The sequence below is a fragment of the Struthio camelus genome, chromosome 14, assembly GCF_040807025.1.
Source record: "Struthio camelus isolate bStrCam1 chromosome 14, bStrCam1.hap1, whole genome shotgun sequence".
NCBI lineage: Eukaryota > Metazoa > Chordata > Aves > Struthioniformes > Struthionidae > Struthio > Struthio camelus.
The window spans coordinates 12040453-12061549 of NC_090955.1; the positions used below are offsets into that span (position 1 = coordinate 12040453).

The 21097-nt window shown below is 41.8% G+C and overlaps 1 protein-coding gene across 7 annotated transcripts in view; it reads right to left on the minus strand.

Annotated features, from left to right (window-relative positions):
- CADPS (calcium dependent secretion activator) overlaps window positions 1-21097 on the minus strand; it is a 247325-nt gene that overhangs the window by 44562 nt on the left and 181666 nt on the right. For 4 of the 7 annotated variants that reach the window (XM_068907728.1, XM_068907723.1, XM_068907722.1 and 1 more), the window contains 4 exons: window positions 16437-16543; window positions 10709-10865; window positions 9538-9679; window positions 2650-2796 (listed from right to left, as the gene is read on the minus strand). In XM_068907728.1, coding sequence (XP_068763829.1) covers window positions 2650-2796; window positions 9538-9679; window positions 10709-10865; window positions 16437-16543 — 553 coding nt within the window. The remainder of the gene's footprint in view (window positions 1-2649; window positions 2797-9537; window positions 9680-10708; window positions 10866-16436; window positions 16544-21097) is intronic. The other 3 variants (XM_068907726.1, XM_068907724.1, XM_068907727.1) reach the window with 1 other exon arrangement.

A 21097-nucleotide genomic window follows, 5' to 3' on the forward strand; every position in this document is an offset into this window, starting at 1 on the left:
TTATGCGTCCGTAACCCTTCTCTCTTCCTCTCTCCCTCTCCCTCACTTTTTTTGCTGAACAATTACCGAGGGAGCTTCAAGAGTTTCAACCCCCTCCTCGCATACCACTAATGCTAACACAGTAATTTATAAGATATTTAACACACCATGCATTACCGCTTGTGCTGACATCATCTATAGAAACAGATGAGGGAGGGTGTTTCTATTGTGACAGATGCCAGCTGCATTGAGTTAATGCTAGAGGAAATTAGAGCTAATGCATACAGGGCTACTGCAAGGGGAAAATCAAATTCCCAACATGCTAAGGGGTCCTACGGGGTCCTGGGCTCACAGAGGTAACAATAAAAAGAATGAATCATCTCAGTCGTAAGATAAATGTATCTGACACTAAGCGACAGGTAACATGTCCTTGATGGAAGGGAAAGGTGAGTAAAAGGAAACCAGGAAAATGAAAAGATAAAGAATCAGGCATTTCCTTTAACGGTGTCTTCTTTCGAAGGACAAGTTTGTGGAAGCCTCAAGTGTTCACCTAGCCACCACTGCCATTTTTAAGTTTCTCCTAGATCAAACCTGCGCTTGGGTATAAATAAACTTTTAGTAGTCTAAACTCACTTTTGGAACTGCATGAATTTATATTTTAAATAATCAAATATGCACAAATGCAGTAATTAGTATTTACTACAGCAATATTTTGACACCCATTTGGTTTCAAAATTTTAAAAGCATTACTCTGGGTCGTCTTCTTCCTTTTGAATCAGCCCATTATTAGGGCTCCATGCAAGTAAACAATGTATTATACTTATTTCCAAGGTGCACTGTTAATATTTCGCTTGTGAGCACCACAGTCACTCAAAGCAGCTTTCAATATGCCTTTTATGCTCAAGCTTCACGTTTTCAGAGGGCTTACCCAGTTTTCTGTCATGACATGATTCTTATCTTTTCAAGAGCAATACCACAGAGCATGCACAGAGAAAAAGATTAAAACTTCCAAGTAATTATTTACAGACAACTGCCTAGTCTAGCCTTTAACACAGCTATCTTAGCATGAATATGAGTTGTATATCTTTGACACATAAATGACTATGTTAATGTTTTAAAAGTTATTTTAAAGCTGCTGAAAGAGAAAACATCAGCGCTTGCTTTACTTCTCGTGCATTACCACTGCTTCCCAACCAAACTTGCGCGTGGCAGAGGCAGTGTGGTGGACTCCAGGTGCAGATGTAATCGAGGGTGTTCCCTAGCTCCTGGCTCCCTCAACCCTGCTGCCACTGTCCCGTGGGGTCTCTCAGCACCTATCAGCCCCAACGGAGGATGAGCTCATGCCTGGGAGCACCTCCGCCCAGGGAAAGAGCAACGCATGCTCGCCTGTAATTCCCCTGAGCAGGGATGCTACCGTGACCTGATGCCCTCCTGCTTCGTGGGGGAGCTTTGGAGTCTTCCTTCTATCTTGAGTTTTCAGAGAGGAGAGACAGTAGGGAAAAAGGAACTAGGAAACGAGGTTTTTTGGCGGCACGCTGGTCACACCTTGGTTCCTCGAGCTGCTGCTGGGGGGTCCGGACCTGCTGCGGGACAACGCAGAGCCCAAGGAGCCCAGAGCACTTGGGCACGGGGCAACGCACAAGAATATGGGGAGGCTCGTCACCGTGAGCGTGCGGGTGGGCACAGCGTGGCTCTGCACCTCGCGGGTGCTGGCGGCTCCGGGGCTGGGAGCTGGCTGAGACCATCCCACGTCAGCATAATCCCGAATAACCCTGTGGGAATTTGCAAGTAGAACTGGCGAGATGTCAGCTCTTGTGCTCGGACCTCTCAGGAGAACAGCTACCTCGAATGCAGAGAGAGTGGTCCTCTAGTCCTCTGTGTGCTTCCTGCTGCGCTGCTCAGTGGCCGGCACTTTTAATGGAAATCTGCTCTCAAAACAGAAATTGCCGAATCTATGCTGAGCCCAGGGAGTTGCAGTACCTCCCTCCTGAGCTCGACGTGCACATCTAGGGACCCTCAGAAAGGAAATGGGAAGAGCACAAGGCTCCTACAAGGCTCCTGTGCTCCTAAGCCACAATCTAAATTTTCTAAGCCACAATCTAAAGCTGACATTAAAAGTTATTTTTCTTTAGTTGGTCACCAGATTATTCAGGCTACGAAATTTAACTGTATTCTGGGGCCTCCTGCCAACTGAATAAGAATAGTCACAGCGTGTGTTCCTCTTTGGTAAACTGACCAAAATTCAGATAAAAGTTATCAGCTGGGGAATGCGGAGCTTGCCTTAAATAAAATTCACATTTAGATCTACATCTGGTCCACAGAAATTGGTTCGTCTTATCTTTTGGACAAAACTCTTTGCTGAGACACATTATCTCACATTATATGCTTTGAGGCTCATATGTCGTTCAGACCATGCCCCGTTGTCGACAGCTATTTTGTAAAGCAAGATACTTGCTCAAAGTCTCAGTGGGAGACAGACAAATTTTCAAGATTTAAACAAAAACCCCTCAAAATACACATGCCAGAAATTCACGAGTGTCTCATTCAGGAAATGTCTAATTAACTGTATCACGCTTTAAAGTTTTATATAATGCACAGAAACAAACAATACATATCCATGCCAAGATTACTTTAAATTCAAATGAGATCTAATTTGAACTGAATACACACTCAGAATCATAAATAGCAGCCATCCATGACGGTGCAGAAAAGCTAGGCATTTGTGGGATGCCTAGCGGGATGTTAACTGGTAGATTTGGTACTTTAGGGAGATTCACATTTGGTAGATTCACATTGGGCAGATTACTTGTTAAACTCCTGTGGAAGAAACAGACAGAAAGAAAAAATACCATAACAGTGACAATGCAGATGTAGCAGAAGCACGTGACACTCATAAACAAATCTGCAAAGTTCACAGCACGACGACAGTTAAAAAACTAAAGCAAAACATTTCGGAAAGAAGCATGAGTATGGAAGCTTAAGTGCACTGTTTTTGCAGTCTGCAATAAAAAGCAAGTTACTTAAAAAAAACAGAAGGAAAGAAGAGGAACCACAAAGTAGCAAATTAACAGAGTACTCAAAACACCCACACAAAAACTTCCAAGTCCTGATACCATTTCAAAAGTGCAGAGAGCAGCCTTTACTTGAAAATATCTATCTCACAAGCAAGCAAATCTCAGTTCTTACGCACTCAATTAGGTTGGACAGATACACAGAATAGCTACACTAAGAGATCTACTAGAAAAGTTGGAGTGTTTTTCTTGGACTAAGGATTCAAAATAACAAACACAGACAAAATAATAAACACGAGGAAATCCTGGCCCTGCCAAAGTCCATAGGAATTTTTTTTGCCACTGAATTTAGCGGAGTCAGGAATTCACTCCAAGAACTTGCTGTTTTTCCTGTACTCTCCAGATAAGAAAGGCTAATCTGGAGCGATGAAGTGGTGAACTACAAGGTTCTTCCTAACCGAAGACCAGTGCCCTGACCCTGCCTGGGGATTCTTGCGTGCAGAGAAAATGGGTCCTGCAGGTTTGTCCAAATCTATACATGTGTACTGTGAATGAATTGCATGTAATAAATCCAGGACTGGTACATGAATGTTTCTTGGCTGGAAATGGGCCATGAAGTGATTAAGACGTTCGAAGGTTAATTTATGAAGCATGTGTACTTGGGCATCATGATGGCAATAAACATTTTCAGATGTAAAACTGTTATGCAGAAAGAGGTCTTTTAAAAAAAGGGGTTAGTGTATTAATATAATGCAACATACTGTCCTCAAACAACGTGCAGTATAATAACACTGCATGCCTAGAGTTTGCAAAACACCCTGATGTTTTTCTGCATGCTAGGTCCCTAGATGTTATAATTGGTCTAGCTCTATTTTAATGGGTAACCCACCATAGCTATATTTTACATGCAAAATAAAACTGTCATGTGGTTTGGGAGAGCAAGAGACAGAACTCGATTACCTAACTCCCATATTTCCTGGCTAACAGAAAAGAAGCCTGTTTCAGAAGTGTATCTTGTTTCTGCCTTAACGTAATACTGTGCTGCACATTGTGACACAGCCCATGGATGGTCTTTACAATCTCATTTCAGGAACAAATCCAAATGCTTTCAGAGCATTTTTACTGGATCATTATTTGGGCTCGGGAAAAATGGAATCAGGACTTCAGGATTTCAGCTTCATCCTGTTCTGCTAAAGTCACTGACAGCTTTTCTCCTGATGTGCACGGACACAGCTTCAGCATTTAAATTTCCCTTGTCTTAATGACTGTACCAGAACATGTCACCTCAGAAGGTCTCTCCCATTCCCCCAGATGAAATTAGAAGTTGTTACACAGGCAGCATTACATGGAGTCTTGAAAAGCTATCAAATTCAATATAACGTCTCTCAAGGAATATTACAATCTTAGCAGTTTTCTTGAGTCATAAATACATTTTGAACAGCATTTCTTACTATAAATTTTGTCTATTGAAAACCAAAGTAATGGGGGTTTTGCTAGCTATACCGCAAAAATATTTGCTAATGCATGCAAAGATCTGAACTATGCCACTACGAGAATTCAGTTTGCCACTGGTGACCAATCTTAGGGAACTGATAGCGACTTGGATCCCCATTCTCCCTCTGCGAATGAAATCCCATGTTTGGGGAAAAACACAATCCAAAGTCTTTTTCCAGTCCCCAAAAAGGTATGTTCTTGTTTTCCTTTGTTTCGATACCTCTTAGTGGATTTGACTTAACGCGATCTGCTTGTTCTCTTTATTAAGCAGTAAGCAGACAGGAGAATTTACTGACGTAACAACAGCGTCCATTGTTTCCATTCATACTGTATATGCCTATTCAGATGACATGATTATTGAATGATACACAGATTCCATAGTGATTGAGAGAGTGTTAAATCTTCAGAAATGGCAGTGCATGTGGTTAAATGCTGATATGGAATAAATAAAGAAATAGCAAGAGGTGGACAACATATAAATGTATAAGGAAAGGCAACTTAAATAACTCAGCCAGATGGTAAATACATAAATCAGAGGACCTTTAGCTTTAATATTAAAATTCAAGAAGTGACAGTGTTATATTAATAAAAACACTGTATTAATAAAATATGACTTCTAGAGTAAACAGTATACTATATTCACATGGAAACATATTTCTTTTACACAACACATTATTTTGCTGATGCAAGGATATGTTGCAAGAATAAGTTAATACTCTTAAAACAAAACAAAACAGCAAAATAATGCAGTGTATTATGTTAACATACAGTAACTAACTTTAAAAATATTCTCCTGAATTGACATGCACAGTTTTGCAGGTTCAGCTGATCTAATTATCTGACTAACAGTTGCGGTGAGACCTGTAAAAAATGATTAATATTACCAACAAATGTTCAAGCCTGCAGTTGCTCAGACCATAAAACTACAGGTCCAAGATGAGAAACCGTTTCTAAAAGCCAGCCATGCCTATTTAAGACAGGTGGCTAAATATAACCTCGGCCAGCAGGCAGGGAATGCGGGCATTTGGATCACCAAAGATGAGGGCTGCCTGATTTAAGAAGACTTGGTTTCCGTACTGGATCCTGGCATATTTCATTAACGAAGTACACTATGCGGTGGTATTGCTTGTTTTCTAGTGTTCTTCTGATTCACCCTCATTTTTGTGTATCAGTCATGCAAACAGCTTACACCTGCATTGCCTATTAAATTCTCAGTGCAATCAGACTGGCAGCGTCCTCTGCGACGGCATCCCAAGGCTCACTGAACTGCAACTGTAGTACTGACCACAAGTACCATCGCACGGGGGCTACTGCTGTAGAGTTGCCCCAGTACTGAAACGTGGGCAGGAAATCACAGTATTTTTGCTGAGCTGTCACCCGGTTTCAGAATAGAGCTAAACGAGAGCCTTGCCCATACTCAGACGCTCAGTTCCTGTGTGATCCCTGAACTGATTTACTGACCGAGGAGGCAGCCTGTCTCTTCCATCATTATAAATGCTTCCTACCTAGGCTGAATGAGTACTCCAAGAGCAAATCTTTCCACAAGAGCCTTGGTATGAAGCAAAGAGCTTGAGAGTGAAGTAGGCAGTCAAATGTGTGCTCTTCCTCTGACTGATGCCCAGAAGAGTAACAAAAATATTCATTATCACTACAACAGTGCTTCTTTTAATGGGAAATGCTTTTTCACTAACGTTTTGCAGAACAACCTCATCCAATGATTAGTATAATCACACCTATTTACTTAGTTACTTTTTATATTAATGATACATTTATAAATACTTTGGAAAAGGGTTAGTGAGCAATTAATAGATATTAAAGCCAGGACGACTGCGTGCTAGAGACAGCCACAGGTCAATGAGTAACTTCCTAGTCAAGTAACAGAAATTGGTTGTCATTGCACTGACTCCAGCATTTGCTCAGAAAGATCCTTCAGCACAGGCACACACACAGAAAAACACACACACGTTTCTGGTGGCTGCAAGATAAATCGGCGTTCTCCGAGAAGCTAGCATGAAAAATATCACTGCACAACCCTACTTTTCAAAGACCTCTCAACTCACCAGAGAACAGAGCTACTCAGTATCCTCCATATTTGGATCACTGTGCGTAAGGACAAGCACTCCACATTTCTCTGTGTGGATTCACACAAGCACACCAGCTGCTCTAGCTATAGGGCAAGGACCCCCTGCAAATTCAACAGCTCTGCAGAGGAAGACTATATAGCCCTCATGAGCACATTACATTGATGCTTTTCCCCCCCTGTTTTCCATACTTAACGATATCTTTCTCGCTGTTTGAGATTTCTATACCTAACTCTGGTAGCATAAGGTGCAGAGTATTCAGCAATGAAATAGGAGAATTACATGCTCGCAAACTGCCATCTGGTCAGGTTATGGAGGGCTACATATTTCAGCCTTGATTGCAAGCATGAGCATAGAGAAACTCTTTCAAAAGACTCTAGGTTATGGAATAATTTCCTGGCTGACATGAGATAATGAGATTTCGTTCTCACAGCTCACTGTAGAGATTCAAAGCAGGCTCAGTGGAACAGACATCTATGCAGATTTACCTTTCCAGGCCAAGCTGAAAGCTGTGGAACCATATACAGCACGGTGTTTCCAATTCTCAAAAAACTGTGCTGCAAAGGCTGCAACGGAAGGCCATGACTTGGCTGGGCCAAAATATTTGGGAATCGGTGGTCTAGAAATCATCACTGCTGCAGTATGGACATGAGAGTGAAGAAGGAAGTAGACAGAGCAGGGCAAATCAAAGAAAACATGCCTGTATGTCTTGAGCTTTTCTGCAGGTTCTCTGTGGATCAGATAGAGAAGAACAGGCGGCCTGCCCAGGAGGCGAAAGGTGAAGATACCTTAGCATTTAGTTCTGAACAGTGCATCAAAACTGTCATAAGGCGTTAGGAATGACACCCCTGTTTTCCTCTGCGCAGGATATGCCACCCTGCGTGCGTTCGCTGGTAAATCCCTTTGTCAGGTCAGATCCTGCTAAGCTGGCATTTGCAACTCACACTTCTGCGTGTGAGACACAAGAACAAAACACCAACTAGTGAAAAAAAGATAGAGTGGCTCTTTTCACCAGATGGACACAAGCTTCTTGTGAAAAGCACCTACTTTCCTGCTGGAACAAACCTTTTAAACACCCCAGGCTATAAGATAAATAGATATTGCATCCTGGGCTTTCACTTGTCACTGCAACGCACAAAGCATTCAGTAAATCCTGAAAGTGCAAAACCATAATGACTAAGAAAAGATATTTTAAAAACTATCAAAGTTAACTTGAAAATGATAGATTTTGGCATATCTGGGGACAAAGCGTTTTGACAGGCAAGTACCATATGCAAGTACTTATGTGCATCTATAGTTTAGCCACAAAGGTAATTAAAAGCCAGAATAGTATCAGCTTCTGATAAAAGAAAAAAAGCAGAATTAATTGCTCATTGAATGCTTGACTGAGGTGGACAGTTACACAAAGTTAACTGCCTCTATTTTGTAAGAGACAAGGAAATACAAAGATATTTAGTACTAAAGCAGGGCTCTAAAACTAAAGTTAATGCTAACTTTGAAGTGCAATTCTGCTTGAAGGAGTGGCTGTAAAAATGGCATTCTCCTACTCGAAAGATCTATTTCTTGTATGTTTTCTGGGTCACATCTGCTTATTTGAAACATGATTTTTTAGGATTTTTAATCCTGTTAGCCTGCAGATCAAAGACAGCAAATGGAAAGTGAGAGAGACTCCTGAATGCCAGCCACTTAACCCCACTCAAAACAGAGGGGATGGTCAGGTGTCAAGAAAAGGCCTGCGATTTGGCAGGCAGAACCCTTATGGATGCCGAGGATGCACAAGAGAGAAAGAAAAAACTTGGGTGATCAGATTCCAGGTTGCATATGGGAGGCTGGCTGCTGAACAAAATCTCTTTTCCTTGTAAACTGAACATATTTGGTGTGAAAAGCCCTGAAAGACCACACATTCGTTTATACAGCAACCTTTGAGAGTACAACGCCACTTAACTTCTCCTAGAGAATCACTAAAAAGCAGGGAAAACAGACTCTCCAGAGGTCATCCAGTCCGAGGTGCCATCAACCTCCCATTGTTTGCAGAGGGTCAGCCTTTCACTTTTAATATTTGTATTAGCAGGAAAAGTCAGCGCTTTTCCTTTGTAGGATCTGACTTGGCTCTTAAGAGCAAGCATGACAGGGTTCAGCAATGCTTCAAAACCTGTGAAATAACAACAGTAATCTGAAGTGCATGCCACATTTTTATCATCCGCCACTTCTTGAGTTCAATTGGGGTTTCTCTCAGTCTACTGATTCCTTGCTTGCAAACTGCTATTTTTCAGAATTCAGTAATTGCTCCTGCTCAAACCATCTCGCCTGAGTTTCCTGGGGGTTCCTGCATGCCAGTGGCTTGCCAACTCATCAGGTTCCCTCCAGGGCTGGCCCCTTCTGCATCTCCTTGACACAGTTCTAGAAACACCTACTCCCGAACGCGGGGGGCTCGGGAGCAGCAGCTCTGGCCGGGACTCAGCACTGCTGCCCTGAGACATGTGCCGAATCAGCGGGGCGGATTCAAAAAGTACAACGCTGCACTATCCCTTCACAGGGTGGGGGGAAAAAATGAGTATCGGGAAGAATAAATACAGCAATGACTCACACAGGTTATAGGGCTGGACTGAACACAGTAAAGCAAGGTTTTTGGCCTGAAAACAAGCTATGTGAGTTCAAAAACAGCACTGGAAAAGGCCTTTTGGAATGGGATCCAAAAAGCCATGCCAACTAAGAAAGATTTCACATTTTCATCCTTCCATGTCCAAAGGCACAAGGGTTGAACTGAGGTAGCAATGCATTTTAAAAAGTAAATACCATTTCCTTCATTAAATTGAAAACCCTGAAGAAATCAGGCATTCTATTTTTAGCATCAAACTAGAAAATGTAAAGAACTTTCTGCATGTCCAATGTAAAGTTTGCTAATTCATCTCTGTATGAATCTCCATCCATTTGCACCCAAATTCTGATTGTATCAAAGGAGGTTTCCTTACTTTACTGGCTCCCATGATTCCCGCTCAAAGCCCCTGTGAATTGATTGTGCAATTGAGGACTCCATCAGATCGACATATCTAACAACAAGTGGAGCAAACAGGTCTTGAAGGTGTTTGTGGAATTTTCCATTGCACAAATTATCTAGAATAGATAAATAAAAGTATAGTAAGAAACTACTGTTACTAAACACCTCTGCAACAAATCACAGTGTGGCACTTCATTACACAATGAATTTGTCAGCTAATAGGAAGAAACTTCAAGAACACAACAGGAGCTGGCATCAGTCACCAACGTTAACGACAAAGATAGCAGGAGTGGCGTCTTAATTGAAACAAGCAAACAAATAATGAATCTTTTTTTTCCCATTAGTGTCAAGCTTACAGGTCACAAATACATTACCACCTCCTGTGAATAAAATGGATGTAAGAAATACAGCAGGGTAAACATTATGGGTTTTGCAGGGAGGAGAATCATTTCTTCTTCTGTTACTACCACGGTGCTGAGGACGAATCCTTGGCTTCATTAGGCAGCCTTGGAAAGGTACGGGGGGCCCTGGTCTAGGACCTGATTGAGGGCAATGAGAACTGAGCCACCAGCCTCCTGGGGAGCAGTCGGACCAACAGGGAGCCTGCCAGATCCCCATGGGTTTTGCAGGTATGTGCCCACGTGCTTTGGAGAAGACTCCAAAATCTCCAAACGTCGCAAAGCACCGTTCTTCTGGATTACTCTTGCTTTCATTTACTTTAATTTAAATATTTTCCTCCCTTCCTTAAAGTCTTTTAAAGCAGGGACTGTGTTTTACTCCATGTTCAGTAACTGCAGTACACACATATAAAACAATACATTCGCTCAACGACAGTGCGATATAATGTACCTAATTCCCTGCTTCTCAGGCAGCCATTACCAAGAGACTTGAGAAGATGAAGTAAAATTAAAGTTCAGCTTCTCACCTTTGACTGAGGCATTTGATTTAAGGGATGTCTGTCTGCGCATCAGAGAATCTTTTTTTTTTTCCCTCATGGAAATCAAACAAAATCAAGTTGCTACTAAAAGACTATTTACTGTAAAGCTCTAGCCATCTCAGTTCTCTGTGCAGCATGGAGAAGCTAAAAGTACTGCCAGTAACCTGAACTGCCCAAAGAAAGGAAACGATCAAAATACAATACATACAGTCGCTACGGAGGAAATCGTTTAGAAGCTGAAAGAGCGGAAAGCTGTCCCATGTGTCTGGGGGTTGCACCTCTAATGCAGCATCCATATCCACTGCAAACAGTGACAGGAAGGTCTCCGCATGTTCAACCATTAAGTCTGACCACCAAGCAAAGGCCTTTGGAGTTGGTAGAGAAAAATAATACAGAAATATATTAGTCCTAATAAAGCACAGTAAATGAGGCTAGGCCACATATGTCCAAAAAATGTGCATCCCACAGAAACTACCTTTATTGTAAAGAGAACAGTGCTTTAAAGTGTTAGCCTGCACATGCAGTGCTAATCGCATGAATTAGGCACTGCTATTTTTATATAAAGTTTTCTTGCAGAGGATCTATTCGGAGCTCCACTGTAAAGCCACACAGCCGTAACATAACAAGAGGAGGTTTTATCTGTTCAATTTACAATAAATCACTTCATTTATCTTTTATCATGCTAAATATCAGAGAAATCAACTAATTATTATTCTAAAGCATAGAAATTTGGGAGTTTCTTCACTGTGTTTGTGGGCTTTCTGCTGTGTTTTCCAACAGTTTAAATTTTATTTGGATTCATTAGTTCTACTTGTCTTGAAAAACTAGAAGCCTAAGACATTAAAATCTGCCCTAAATCTCTCATGCGCTTATTTAGAAATATTTCAAGCATCACCAGTAGAAGTTATTACAGCACTGTTCATTTTACAGGGTTAGCTATACACATCCATATATAAACACACTAGCACCTTCGTAATGCTACTTATTAGGAAACCAATTACAAAGCTCTATTATCAACATGCCAAAGATAGAAAAAAAAACCTAAATCAAGCCTGTATTTTTAAAGAGGCAGGATAAAATATATCTGAACTTGAAAACCAAAAAATATCAGTGAAGTAACTCATTCTCATGCACATGGGTCCTTCAAATTCACTGTACGGGCTCTCTGACGTGACATTCACATCGTACATGGCTCAGATGTGAATGTTTCAAACGCATGCATGCGTGTTCAGTAATCACTTCTGGTTGGGAACATGCAATATGAGAAGTGCCGTCGTTAGGACCATGTGCTATAATTTTTTAAGCGATAGGAAATTACTCAGTGACGTAAAGGATCTAAGAAACAGCTCTCCAGCACTTCGCAAGAAAACGAAACCTGTAGCATCAGACCTTATAGATGGGAACAAATAAATTGGTTTAAAGAGGGACTGTCAGTCAGGAAGGGGTATTTTTTGCCTCCTGGAAGGAAGATTTTGGCAAACACAAATAGGTAGAATGGACTTTAACTGTCTCAGGGCTGGGTTTTGATTCATGGATGTTTTCCCACTGACACTGGTGAGTACAGCAGGATGCCGAGAATCCCTTTGACTGCTCCTGTCCTGGGGGGCTGCAGAGGACAACTCCAAGCCTTTGGGCTATTTCCACTCCCTTGCTCTCCCAATTGCAAAACAGACTGATACTATTCTGCTATTACTCCACTGAGTTAACATAAAACCAGTGCAAGACGTGCCTTGACTGGATGTGGCCCAGGGCACTATGCACCCGGAGCACATTCAAGCTGTAAAATAACTGACTCTCCCCTCCCACCCCTCCAAACTAATCAATCTCACTATCCTGTCCTTGGGGTGAAGGTGCGTGTGTCACTGCAGAAACGTCTGCCTCCTTAGACATTTAGTAAGCTGGGGGTCAGCTATGATGACGGCCCTGGACATTTGTGGGGCAGTTGTTCTAAAAAAGCCAAAATCAACATGAGGGAGCCCAAGAGAGCCAGCATGGTAACGCTCTCCAGCACTTCTGTGCCCAAGTACGCGCATGGCCAGACGCCCGAGAGCGCTGCTTGGATGGGTGTCCCCCACGTGGTGCATCTGTGAGAAATCATGCCTTAACAGCAAGCCCAAGTAAACTGAAAGCATCAAGGTTCAGGGCCACTTCTGACCCAAACTTTTGCCCAAAATGCAGGTGAGAAATGAGCAAACACTAAGTGCTGCAGGCGGCGAGCATCCTCTTAAAATTAGCAGTGGTCTTCGGGGGTTTTCTTTTCAAGTAGGAGGACAGAGTTGTCCTTGCACTGATGGGGTTTCTCTGGTCGCTCCTTTTTGCCAAGAGCCTACCACACTGCCTCCCTGTCCGTCCGTACCGCATAGACCGGCACGCGCAGAACGAGTGCTACGAAGGGTCAACAACAGTCAACGCTGTGGGGGAAAGGGAAGAGGGGAAGCCAAAGAATTTCTGCAACACACCCCAACATAATCACTTCAGAGTCCTGCAATAAGAACTTGCTTCCATGAAAAAGGAAAAAAAATGCTATTTTAAAAGAAATTAGGAAGAAAAGCATGTGATCATTTCTGGAAAAAAAAATAAGCCCAAACCAGTCACACTTTTCCTTTTGCTGGAATAGTCAAATTTCAGTTCCATAAAGCTCTAACTTGTGCCAGGATCCTCCTCCTCCTCCTCCCTATTCTCGGTGAGCAGGATCTTCCCACAATGGGAGCTGTAACACTGTACTTCAGAAATCTCTTTCAGGATGGTAACAGTTCATTTATTCACCATCTACTTACCTGCTTTGTTTAAAACACAATTTTAGGGAAAAAGGAAGTGTGCTTTCTAGCCAAACACACCTATTATTGTATATTTTACACATGAGTACACATGTATATATGTATGACTTCAAAGAGTTAAAATACATATATACATATACACATACATATACATAGAGAGAGAACGCAAGTTTTAAAATACATGAAGGCCAGGGTCTGTGGCACTTGTCATCAGTTACCCACAAGAAGGAAAACAGAGCTTGGAGACATCTGATGAGCGAGATGACATAATGACAGAGACTTCCTGCTCTTATGTATTACATAGGTAGGCACACTATTTCTTCCACATTTTCGTCTGGGCTGTGTTGCTTCTTTGTTATGGGTAAGCCAAAGTCAAGTTACTAAACACGGTATTTCTGTTCGAAAGCTTTTCGAATATTTTCCACGCTGTTGTGATTGGTTTTGTGCTCTGAGTTTTGTTTTCTGGGTTCTCGTCGGCATGTCTACCTCGATGTGCATGTTGAGGAAAAAAGGGGGGCATTTTAATCGCAAAATTGTTGATTTTCAGTAAATAGGTCATACCTTCAGTAAGTGATGTAATTTAATTTCCTGCTGACCATCTACAGTAGACCTAAGAGTGGTAACTTGCAGGCTGAGCTCTCTCAGCTCCAGGTGAAGGGATAACACATTAAAAAAACTCACCTGGAATAATTAACCTCATAAGGCGGCTGTAGTTACACCGATGGAAGCAGCTCAGGGCAGGAGTTTGCTTTGATTACAAAAACAATATGTGCTGAAAAAATGCGCAACACCTCAACAATTCTCATTGCACAGTAAGAAAATAATGTGGCTGTTACGTATAATAAAAACAGCGTGATAAAACATCCAGCCTCTTGTTTCCCTTCCTTTGGGTGAAATTCAAAGTGTGCAGAGCGCTGGCTAACTGCTTGTACGCTACTGAAATGCCACGCAAACCCTCAGGACAGGAATGCAATAACATACTGACAGCGCGTGGGGCTTCTGGACAGAGACGGATTTCACCTTTTCAGGTCACCTTGCAGAAGAAGGGACCAGTATTTCTCCTATTCGTGTTGGCATTAACCTTCTGTCTCTAATCAAAACCTTGTGACATAAAACACACCGAAGAACAGTTTTGAATCTTCCTCCTTATAAGGATCCTACTGGTGTAGCAGACAGAGCATGACTGGCCCTGTAGCCACTTGCTCCAGAAGCCTATTGTTTTGAAAATAACTTGTATTTTAAAAATAGCTCCTCTCAGGCTGGTTTTTCATATAGTCTGTGCTGGTGACGAGTGGAATAAAATATTTGTTATCCTTGGACAGTTTATCGCAGCTCATGTGTAAGTGCAGCGCTGCTGAGCATCCTCTCGCTTTTGCGAAAACAAAGTTTATTTCACTCTTCACCATGGATATTCTCTCTCTACATATAAATACTGTATATCCAGTACAAGGCACATACAGACAAAACCATAGGAAGAACACTGTCATTCTAGTCACTCGGGAGTTACTTGCTCCATTTCCACCACAGTGTACTATAGGTCAGGTGAATGCAAAACAACATAGGTAACAACAGGCTGAGGAAAGTTTCCAGGCAGGTAGGGTTGTGTCGGGATGTAACTGCAGCGCTCATAAAATATACCCACTGCTACATGCATGGACTGGGTAACTATGCCACATTTACCCTCCTGTGTGAGGCTACCAATTCCACAAGCAGCCCGCTCAAAGTTGCCGTTACATTCCTTGGTCAAAGTTACGGAAGCAAGGGTAACCCGGGTAAAACCCCATCAGGAAACATGGCACTGAGAGGGCATGCACGAAATATGACAGGAGGTGACTCCGCTCATTCAGTTTAGTCACATACCTCTTTCCCCTGCCAGGATCATCCAAGATTGAATGAACAGTAGAAAAACAGGGAGGAAATTTAAATATGCAATCAAGCATTAGTTGGGTGTTGTGGATTGTCGTGTATTATAAATCAGTTAAATTATACTGCAAATTTTAAATAGACATTGGCAAGATTTTTAGGTGACTCTGAAATTATTTAGCAAATGCCCTTAATGCAAAATATAGTGATTATATATATCAATGGGAAGGAAAAGAGAAAATAGTGAATGAGTGTTACCAAACCTATAGTCATAAACAATAACCGTTCACTCCGAATTTTTTCAAATGATCAGCTTCTCAACACTTATCAGAGAGCACCGGATTGGTAGAGAACACAGGGCTCAATCCTGCTCATACATACATGGGGGTGTGACTTTACTTGGGCAGTCCCTGCAAGGTGAAAATGTCAGGACCTGTTGGCAGCAGGACTACACCCAGGACTGTGGGTTCAAGCGTTTCCAGGACCAAGCCACACGCTACTGATTTTCATATGTATGTTTGACTTAGTAAGACATAGATTGTCTTGGCTTAAAAGCGTTGTTAAGACATGAGTCTTTCTTCTATGGTGCACTGAAGAGTCAAGAGCAATTTCATTAGGCATTGGATAGCTGAAACAAGTGAGCAACAAGGAATAATTCATTCTGTCCTTAGTGACTAGCAGTTGAGGTGTTCCCAGTAAGTCAAGGGAGAAGAGGCCAGCAGAAAAGCAGGGGAGTTAAAACAGCGGTTTATCACATACAGCAGGGCCCGAGTCAATGTCCTGGAAACAATCTGAATGTTCAGAAGGGGATAAAAATTAATCAGTTCTTGCGGTGGTTTTACTCGCTACAACTCTCAGCAGCAGGAGTGGGCTGCTGCCGACAGTGACCCACATTAATGATGTCTGGAGGTACAAACACCGGACGCTTTTGGAAACACGACCTTTCTCAAGAGTGGACAGGCTTTCTCTTGTATGTACTTGGTGGTGACCCTATTTGGCCAGATTCAGCTCTTGCTGGCGCTGTGTGAAAGGCTGCAGACTGGTGTAGATGAAAGCAGAATTTAATTATTTTTCCCCTTTAGCCCTCCCTCCCCTCTGAAAAAGCAGTCTTCCTAAACTGCACTTTGCCTTCACTATGCTTTATCACCATTATTTAAGAATACCTTTTGGATTTAAAAAATACGATAGCCCAGCACCTGTTCAGAAGAGTTCAGATAAATACACAAAGCTATTAGCAACCGCCAAGCCCCTGCTCGAGGTCTGCGGGAGGTTATCTCGCAGGGCGCCGCTGCTCACCTCTGCATGGTGTTCTTCATTTTGCTGTAGCACTTCAATAACCAATTCTGCCAGACGTATTGTATCTTCTAACTTTTTAGCTGGCGTGACTAACCGGCCTACATTTTCTGTAGTACAAGAACTCGAGTTAAAAGGCAGGCAGAATGAAAAGCTAGATGCACAGTAAGTCATTTTAGTGGTTTCAGAAAAACCCCATAATATTCTACAGCTTTAAAGATCTTTCCATGCATATGTTAAATGCTTATATAATTAGTACTGAGCAAACCAGAAAGCCACATTCGTTATTATACTATGAAAATGCAGTGCTCCAGCTCCGAATTTCAAAATACTGTCAGAATTGTTTTGTTTTCTATGCTGAGATGGTGGCACTTTATTAGTTCAAATAAGAACATTGCATTCCCTAAAGACAGCATCTGGCCAGTAATATATGAACAATACGTATCCTTCAATGTAGATGGTGCTATTACAGGTATCATCTCTGTACTATTTTAAAATGCTTTTTAAAAGATCAATTCAAACAAATCTGTCTCTACATTTAATAAATTGTCAAACTTGAGAAATTTAAATGTGACCTGCTACTGAGAACAAAAATTGCAGGTCTGATTTGCTCCAGGATTTAACTCCACAGAGGTCAAGGAGTTACGCATGCTGGAGGGAGTGGAAGTGGTAAATCCCACTAGGTGTTCATAGGTAAGATTTTTACGGGAAAACAGATGCAACTTTACAGCAAAAATCCTGCAAACAAACCCAAGAGTTTAAATCCTGGAGCCTGGTGTTTAGCTATATTGAGCTATTTTGCAGCACCTTGTAAAAATAATACCATATTCTTACAAGTATTTTGTATTATAAATAACAATAAATTATGAAACACCCAAGGTGCTATCAATCTGGCACACTTGGAGTATTTCAATAGAAATAATAAAGAAAAAAATATAGTCACACTTCCATCGAATAACAACTGCCACAGAGCAGATAAATGCAACCACGGAGGTTTCTAAGAACTGACACCGTGGCTCGCTTTCCTGAGGTCCACGAAAGTCTCTCAGAGATTGCCTGCCCGAGCAGGAGCAGAGCAGAGACTTGCTCCCTGGAGACCCATCTCCGTTACGGGACATTGCTGCGTTTAACCACAGCTGTATCGCTGGAAGTACTGAGCGGGGCCAAGCCTGGCGCTCTTGCACAGCTGGGGCAAGGAACGGAGTTGCATTTTGGTAGCTACGCCAGACAACCCCATGGCCAATTCCTACGTCTGCACTTAGGTACATTCTGGCCTCTTCATGATATTAAGGCTGGAAACTCCATAAATAGGTGAGGTACCAAAAAAACCGAAATCAAATAGCCAAATCGATCTGCTGCAATTAGCAGTATACAATTGACTATAGGAGCCCAACACAGCAAAATGCTAGAAGCGCGTGTATTTAAACTCCTTCACTAGCAAGACATTTAACCTGGGATTTCCAAAGGAGCCCAGGGAAGCTAGCAGCTTGGGTCCCGCTGAGACGCAAGGTGGCTAGGCATTTCACTCCTACTGCAAATTGCAGACCTTTGCATGCACTAGCTTTTTGCTAGTGCTTAGGTCTTCCTTACTGATGGGACAGAAACATATGGTTACCCACAGCTGCAACCACCTTGCCGCACGGGATCCCATGCCGAGCGCCCCAGGTAAAACCCTGCCTCACTGAGGGCTCCGGGACCTTCGAGAACGCTAGTCCCCGCCGCCAAATCTTGCCTGCTCCTAGTTTTCCCTGAATACATGTTTATAGGTAACAGATTTCCCACACCAAAAAAAAAAGCTAAAATTTTCAGAACCGCCCTGTTTGGGCTGCCTTTTGAGGGCATTGGGGCTGTTCTTCAGAGGAGCTCAGCAACCCGGTCAGCTGAAATCAGGCCTTGAAGGGGCTCCGCTCCCCTGAGAGACGCAACATAGTAAAGCACTGTGCAAACGAATTCTGTGTTTTTGCTGATTTACACTTGCCTGCACTTACAGGCAGAGGCCTTGGTGGTTTCTTTCCCAGTTTCCTTTTCATTTCTTATACCACCGGAAACAAAAAAACGTCCAAGTTCTCCCTAACATGTCTTATTGGGCAATCACTGAAATTAGAGAACCACTGGCTAATTTGTCACTCTTTCTCCGATTGAAGCCAGCACCTCCCTGACTACAAGAAGCGAACTTCTTCCTTTTGTGCAAAAAGAATCCAAAGAAATGTCCCTTCGCACACTCTGGCTGTTTCTGCACCTCCGGAGTCACGGGGAAGCTTTGCCATTGATCAGAGCAGCATCAGGCCCATTCTCATTTGCAACACTGATCTGCTCTCAAATACAACTAAAAGACAAAAGTGTTAATAAGAACAACTGCTCAGAGATGCTGTCTTTAAAGAAAATATTGATGCTTATACAACTTTGGCAGCCAGCAGATGTCAATCTTAATTTTTTTCCTTCTTATTTTAAATATTTCCCTGGTTAAGTTACTATACATCAGAATATTCTGCTAAGATAGCTGGAGCACTGACAGTTACATGAAACGTATACGATATACTTATCAAACATTTCATCTAACATCATGTAAAGCTCATACATATTTATAGTTTTCATGCAAAATGTTATGCAACAACAATGTTATTTTGTGCTGACGTTGATATTTGAAAATGTTGCATATGTCAGACATTGCTAGACAAAAAAATGTGGACATTTTGAAATAAATGCTACCTCTAAATCTCTAAAAACCTACCACATCATGCGGATATTTTGTATACAGCTGCACATACGAACTAGCTTTCTAATACTAAACTAAACAAGCAACTGCTAGACTAGAAAACCACTGAATAAAAGGAAGGAAGACTATTACAGTACTTGGCGTCTGTTTGGCCATGCCTTTGAGCATATGATTTAGCATGTTAGTCTGCGTTTGAGGAGATGATGGTGGCCCAGCCGGTGGCTTAGGCTTGGACGGACGGGCTGCTTGTGCATGACAAAGAGAGACGCCAAAAGTAAAGAGACATGTGACTTCATAAACAGTGACAAAAAGATGAAAACTTTGAAAGAAACATAAGCAGAAATGATCAGATACAAATGGAATAAGCTGCTGGTTTTTGCTTCCTGAGACTTTAACTATTACACAGTAATGACACAATCTGACAACGAATATTACAGAAGTCAGCAGATTCTAACATCCTACGTTACCGTGCAATCAGAAAGCTAAAAATTCAGCATAAGTATGACACCGCATTTCATGTAGCCAAGCGAGAAAACTGAACTAGGGTAATTCAGGTAAAACTCTGAAATTCAGAAGAGGTGCAGTAAGAAAGATCACCGAAAGTCAGTACCCCAGTGCTTAGGTACATTTAGCAATAGAATAATGAGCCACAGGAATTAATTGCTTTGCAAATATCAGTTACACATTTTAGAATTAAACGTCACTGTTGGTTAAAGGGAGCTATAAAATATTCTTGTGCAATTTAAACATGTAAAAAAATCTGTCACTTAAAAATGTGTGGTTCCTGATCGTTTCCAGCTCATTTAATTATTTTCAACTTGGAATTCTAGTGGCTTTTATATTCTGGGTTGAATCATATATAAAAACTTGCCAGCTCTATCAAATATGTTACTTGCTATTCCAAATGTTAGAATACTGCAATCAGGACTTGACCCATCTGTCATATAGTTTACAATATCAGCATAAGAAAAATTCAAAGAAAATAGCCTTTCGTTTTACATACACTCAGAGATAAATTATATACTGTGAATATATTAACACAATAGTTTCTATTACATTTAAAAACAGTTTTTAGTAGCATTGTAACTATTTTTAATAATTCCATTTGCAAGGAATCTGGCATATTTTTCTGGACATTCTATTGCCAAAAGTCCTTGCCATTTTGCTTGCATTTTCCAGCGGGGAAAAAAAAATTGGTTGGCTTTGAGTAAAGTAGATTTCTGATTGCTTTTAATTCTCACAAAATTATAACAATTATCAGAACGTAATAAAGAATATTCAAGTAAACCATTAGTTAAAGAACAGGAGTTGGGCTTGTTCCCTCTCTCCATACATATAGATATACATACATAAACACATACAGTGCACATATGCACGCGCGCGCACACACACATTTTTAGTCTTTTAGGCTGTGTAATCATTTAATATAGATCTTAGGCTAGCTTTTGGCTTTTTTTCTGGTAACAGGAGAAGCAAATCTATTTGTTCGTCTCTGGAGTCACCCTGATCCTCGTTCTTTGTTTATGAGGGGCTGCCTTTCCCCTCGAAACAAACCTCTCAGCCTCAAGGGATAAAAATAACTGCTTTTTTGGGCACAGGCCTAATGAATTTCAGTCTAATTTAAAACACAAGCAAGAATTCAATTTGGCTGCTGACTGATGGCTCCTGAGCTCAAGGCGGACATCTAAGAGGAATATTTTACTGCTCACCACTCCGGGAAGCAGTTTGTGCAAAGGTCCCAGCACGGGAAGTACTCCTGGTGACTGCACGTCTCTTCCCAGCGGCCCTTGCCAGCCAAGTCAGGGGATGCCCTGCCAACCAGGTGAGCCCCTTTGGCTCCAAAGTTGGGAGCATCAAAGAGATACGGCTCCTCCTGAGAGCATCAAAGCCAGAGGAAAACTGCATCCCGGAAAAGGAGGCGTCCCCACGCTGTGACCCTGGTTCACCC